This window comes from Trypanosoma cruzi, genomic scaffold (genome assembly GCF_000209065.1).
Source record: "Trypanosoma cruzi strain CL Brener 1047053516411 genomic scaffold, whole genome shotgun sequence".
NCBI lineage: Eukaryota > Euglenozoa > Kinetoplastea > Trypanosomatida > Trypanosomatidae > Trypanosoma > Trypanosoma cruzi.
This window is the reverse complement of record NW_001849098.1, coordinates 4,916-10,088: the sequence shown is the minus strand read 5'-3', so window position 1 is coordinate 10,088 and position 5,173 is coordinate 4,916. Positions and strand designations below refer to the sequence as shown.

The following is a 5,173-nucleotide window of genomic DNA, read 5'->3' as shown; positions in this document are numbered from 1 at the left end:
ATTCCGCCAGATCGTTATACCACTACTAATCCTAATACTGCAATTAATCCCTAACACCTTGAAACGGTAGTTGTGCTGGTAAAGCAAAAGTAACTCTAACTGCACGATCAGAAAAGGAACAAAAGGAAGCAACCACATTAACCAAATACAGTGGCACGCAGAGGCATCCGGCCACAAAAAGTCCCAAACACAGTAAAAACGCCAACAGGAAACCGCGCAGACGCAATCAATTCAGTAGCACCATCACCCTCCCACCGCCCGCGCAGCCCCACACAGCCACCGTCCCAAGTAACAGGGCCCCGGCAAAAACAAACATGACCACTGGTGTCGCTGGTGTGACCAATGAGTCGGCACTGCACAAGAAACAGCGAACTCATACGCGCACGGCATACACAATGACAAAATGAAGAATGAAGGAGCACGGCGGCAGTACTCAGACACGGGGAAAAAGGATCCACATCAATTGCACAGCCCGATTGACTCGCAGCCGTACGGATGGTGATCGCGCCGCCGCCGCACTTTGCGTTTGTGTGTGTCTGCCGTGGACTGAGAGGATGATGAGACGAAAAAGAGATGCGGTGCGGTCCTCATCCATCTCGGTTAACTGTGACACCAGTCACGCCATCCCGTCAGATTACCTGCAGCCAAGACCGTCACCGTCAGCAGCGGTCGGTGCCTTCTCTCTCCACCGGGCGCCGTCACGCGCCTCCTCACTCACCAAGACAACGGGGAGCAGCAGCCACACGCAACTGCCAGCACCGAGTACAAAAGAAGCATCCACCTGCACTGCAATGTGTGTGTCCTGCGCGTGTGGCTGTGTGTGCCTGCGGAAACACAAAGCATAAAAGTGGGAAAAAAAGAAAAAACAAAAAAGAGAAGAGGCGTAAAGCATCTGAAGAGACGCACAAACACAAATGCACAGCAGAGGCGCATGTCCAAAGAAAGAAGAATGGAAGGGCTGCTCAAACTCAGGATTGCACTGCAGCCCGATCAGCGGCAAACCACAGAAGATTTATTCAAAATAAAAGAAAACTTTTCCTAGCCACCCCCTTCTTATATAAACCCCGTCATAAAAAAAAAAAAAAGAAAAAAAAAACCGTCCTCTATTACTGTTCCACACAAATTTAAAAATAAGAAAAAAAAAAAAAAAGCAATAATAATAATAATAATAAATTCGCCTAGCTGCCGTGTGGCCACACCAAACTGTCTGTATATATTTTGCCCGGAAAAGAAAATTAAATATTTACATGCCCTTCAACCGTCCGACCTCCATGTGTCCGCACATCGTTTATATTTCAAGGGGTTATCTGCGCGTTGGCGCTCCCCTCAGCCCTCTCATCGGCGTGTGAGTGCGGCCCGCAGAGCACAGTCACCCGTATGTTTGTGTGGGAAGGATGAGAGAAGCACGCAGACATGACGGGAGTCGCGTCTCTCCATCGGGAGAGTGAGCGCAGCAAAAAAAAAAAAGAAAAATCATCAGAGGGAAAAGAAATGCTGACGGCACTGCCAGCGCAAAAAAACACACAAAAAGCAAAAAAATCCCTAAAAACCGGCAGGGTGTGGCTGTGTGTGTGGCGCTGCGGGTGTCTGCCCGCCCCGGCCGCAAAGAAAAAAAACAAGAGGGAAAGAAATGTGTGCTCCGCCCCACAGGCCCTCGTCGCACGCCCACACGTCACGGCTCCCTCAGCGCGCCGTTCGTCGCGGCCCCTCCTCATGCGTGCAGCAGGCGAGGCGCACAGGGCCGTCGTCATGAGCGTGTCGGTGGGTGTGCGAGTGGAGCAGTTGGGCGGGAAACACACGGCACCCCTCGCAGGAAGAGTGCAGCAAGAAACAATTAACAATGTGGAAAAGAAAAAAAAAACGTCCATAGTGATTGTCCTAAAGCAACAAGCAAAAGAAGGGAAGTGATTTGCAAAAAAGAAAAAAAAAACAAGGAAAGCAAAAAGAAAAAAAAAATGGAATCAACAAAATCCATTGGGTAAAGCTGGGATGCCGCTCAGTTGTTGCTCCACGAAAAGCCGCAATTACATTCATCCCTCACACCTCAGCAGAGAGCCGCAGTGCCCCACAGCCCCAGAAGCAGCAGCAACAACACCCGAGAAACACACCCATGCACGGTGCTGTCACCAATTAGATACATGGCCGCCAACTCGCCCAAATGCCCGTTCTCAAGCAAAATGTCAGTGTCCGAGGGGGTTGTTGCGTTAGACTCCGACGGGATCTTGGTTTCCCCAGGCGTGGTGCTTGTGTTGCCCGGTGCGGTGTCGACCGTCTGTGGCACCTCCTTGCCGTCCTCAACAGAAAATTCAGCCCTCTCAGTCCAAGAGATGTTGTCGGTGTCCTCCGCGGAGGTCGGTTCGGCGTCACTCTTTGAAGGAGTGAGGCTGCTGTCTGAGCTCATTGTTCCCTCGGAATTTCCGTCCCCCACCTCGAGGCTGAGGCTTTCCTCCGCGCCAGTGGTTCCGGTTCCAGTGGACCGCACGTCGTTGTTTTCAGCGGAAGGCTCAGTGATTTGTTGCACTTGGTGCTCACTGTCAACTGTTTCGGTGGCCGTATCCATATCCGATGATGCACCCACTGGAGACGTTGATTCGCCACTCCTGTCATCCGCCTCTTCCTCCTCCTCTGGTAGTTGTGTATCATAACTTTCAGAGGATCCTTCAACATCAGCGACCTCCGTTAATACCTCTGACTGTGGGTCTTGTGGCTGCACATCTGAATCCCGTTGCATCGATTTATAGTCTTCATGCGGCGTGGTTTGCTGAGACGTTTTGTCTTCGGAAAGCTGGGCATTGTCCTCTTGATGAGAGTTCCCTGCGCTCTCCGCTGCGATGGCGGGTTCGGAAACAGAGGATCCCCCGGCAACCGTGGAAGGGGGCGCTGCAGGCACCAGATCATGGACGATTTCTTTCTCTTGTTCATGAGTATCATTCTCATTCAATTCCTCATGGCTAGTGGCGCTTTCTTCACTCTTTGACTCGGAAGCAACCAAAGCGCCCGTGTTGGCCGCCTGTTCTGTGGGTTGTTTCTCAGCACCAAGTGATGGAATATTGACTTTGCTGGCGTGGAGTTTGTGCAGATCATCTCCAAACAGTTTCTCGTTGTACAGCATGACGTTGGTCACAGTCACGTGGCCGCCCGTTGCACTTTGGTGCTTACTGTCCCCACCGATGTAGAAGTGTGAAATCCTGTGCGAGTTAAACAGACTCTTATCATATCTCTTGTGGTCGATTTGCTTTTTATCCACAAAGACAGTCCATTCATCATCATCATCCATTCGCAGTACCACCTGATACGTCTTGTTTGGCACCCACTCATCAAGATCCTCCACATTACCGGAATTCTCAGGTATGGCCAACCATTTCTTGTCATGGGTGTACGACAGACCAAAAAGCACCGTGCTGTCGGTGTCATTCATCCTCACACCCATCAAAGGGATGCTGTCTTCCTTCGGCACCTCGTGGATGGAAACCGTCGCCACAAGAGTGAACTCGTTGTTCGCAAAGTAGTACGGCACAGTCTGCCCCATGTCGCCAACAGGCCACTCCGCCCATGCTCCGGACCCTTTGAACGTCAGTCCATTGGGACTCTCTATCCTTTTTCCTGCTGACCCATGGACAATGGCGTCCACGCCGAGGTACTCGTCCCTCCATGTGTTATCAGAGAAGTTACCAGACAAGAAGCCAACAAGCCCATCCGTGGGAACAGGACCATTGCACATACCCTTTTTGTGCGCGTCAACAGTGCCACTGGAAACGGAACTGCAGGATTGCAAGGCGCTGTCCAAATCCTTCCATGTCTTCACCACTTCCTTTACCCGCTCCAGTTTCTCGGTCAGACGCACAGCAACAAGATTGTATGCTCCGTCTTTCTTGTTCTCGTACAGTGAAATCAACTCCTTATTATTCTTCTCTTTCATCAACAGCGAGCTCGCGGCAGCGTCATCTTCTCCACGGGATACCGGCCCAACATCATACACACGTGCCTTGTCCGTCACCCAAAGATGGAGCCGACCTTTTCCACCTTCATTGCCCTCCGCATACACCGGCGCGGTGATGAGCATCACCTCGTTTTCCTCAATGATTGCGGTGGTGAATCCACTCTGGACGCCGTACCCCTTTCGATTGTGTGAGTTGCCCCACACGCGGGTAATTGGCTGACCCGATGGATACCAATTGACTCCATGCGGAGTGGACATGTAAACGTCATAGTAGCCTCCAGCACAATGAGCCATCATGAAGAGTCTTTCGTCGTATTCGTATTTTTCCCACCTCACCAGGGTTGGATCCCTGCAGCCCTTACCAGGCGTTTTTTGCGAAAGCTCCCATTTGTTGTCTGACGAGGTAAAGCTCATGGACAGTAAAACGCGCTCCCCATCACTGTTTTCGGCTTGCATGGGAAACACAAGCGTGCCGTCACCCATCAAAGCACCCGATCCTCCACCGCCAATTAACTCGGTCAAGGAACCAGAATATCGTATGCCTTGAGGGTTCATCACATGGGTCTCATTCCATCTGATTTTCTTCTTTCCATTTTCTTCAGCGACAGTTCCCTTCACAAGCAAAAGACCCCGCTCATTCGTACCTTGAATCTGCTGCTTTGTACGGCTGTATTTTCCCAGGAGCATGTAGACACTTTCCCCAATTACAACTGTCGTTGGCCGCAACAATTCCGTTGTCCCAAAATTATTCGCGGCGGTGTCCACAAGTTGCATGCAAAACAAACTTATATCCGACGTCGAAATATCCATTGAGCCATCACTTATATTCAGGTGCTTTGAGACAATCCCAGCACAGCTGTCGGCTCCATTCCTTTCCCCGCACTGCGCTTCAGCAACGGCAAATACATCATCACCCACTTTAACGAGGCCAGGAACACGGAGCGAGGTGATTTTGTCGCCGTCCTCGTTAAACTCCTTCCAATTAGCAAATGATATCGGCGTCGTCCCTTTAAAAGGATCAACAGCGGCCCCTGCCTGCTCAGCGTGTGCACCTCCACTGCAGCACATCAACACGACAAATAGAAGCAGCACCGCAGAAGCAAACACACGCCGGGACATGTTAGGCCTCTGCGGCTCACTCTCTCTTCCTTCCCTCCTCCTTCCGCTGGATCCGGTCACGCGGCGACGGTTGTGTGTGCGGGGTACCTTCACTGCAGCAACACGTGAGAGCAT

The 5,173-nt window shown here is 51.4% G+C and overlaps 1 protein-coding gene across 1 annotated transcript, besides 5 other annotated features; it reads right to left on the bottom strand.

The window, feature by feature from the left end:
• Nucleotides 1-5,173: part of a sequence feature (areas not merged during assembly with more than two copies in the genome that could not be assigned to a particular haplotype) that runs on past the window's edge.
• Nucleotides 1,072-1,096: a microsatellite.
• Nucleotides 1,121-1,150: a sequence feature (AT_rich).
• Nucleotides 1,153-1,172: a microsatellite.
• Nucleotides 1,914-1,956: a sequence feature (T-rich).
• Tc00.1047053507759.10 (trans-sialidase, putative) lies at nucleotides 2,045-5,173 on the bottom strand (the record flags this gene model as incomplete). Its single annotated transcript, XM_799809.1, has 1 exon — nucleotides 2,045-5,173. The coding sequence occupies one exon, from the start codon at nucleotides 5,171-5,173 to the stop codon at nucleotides 2,045-2,047; it is 3,129 nt and encodes a 1,042-aa protein (XP_804902.1).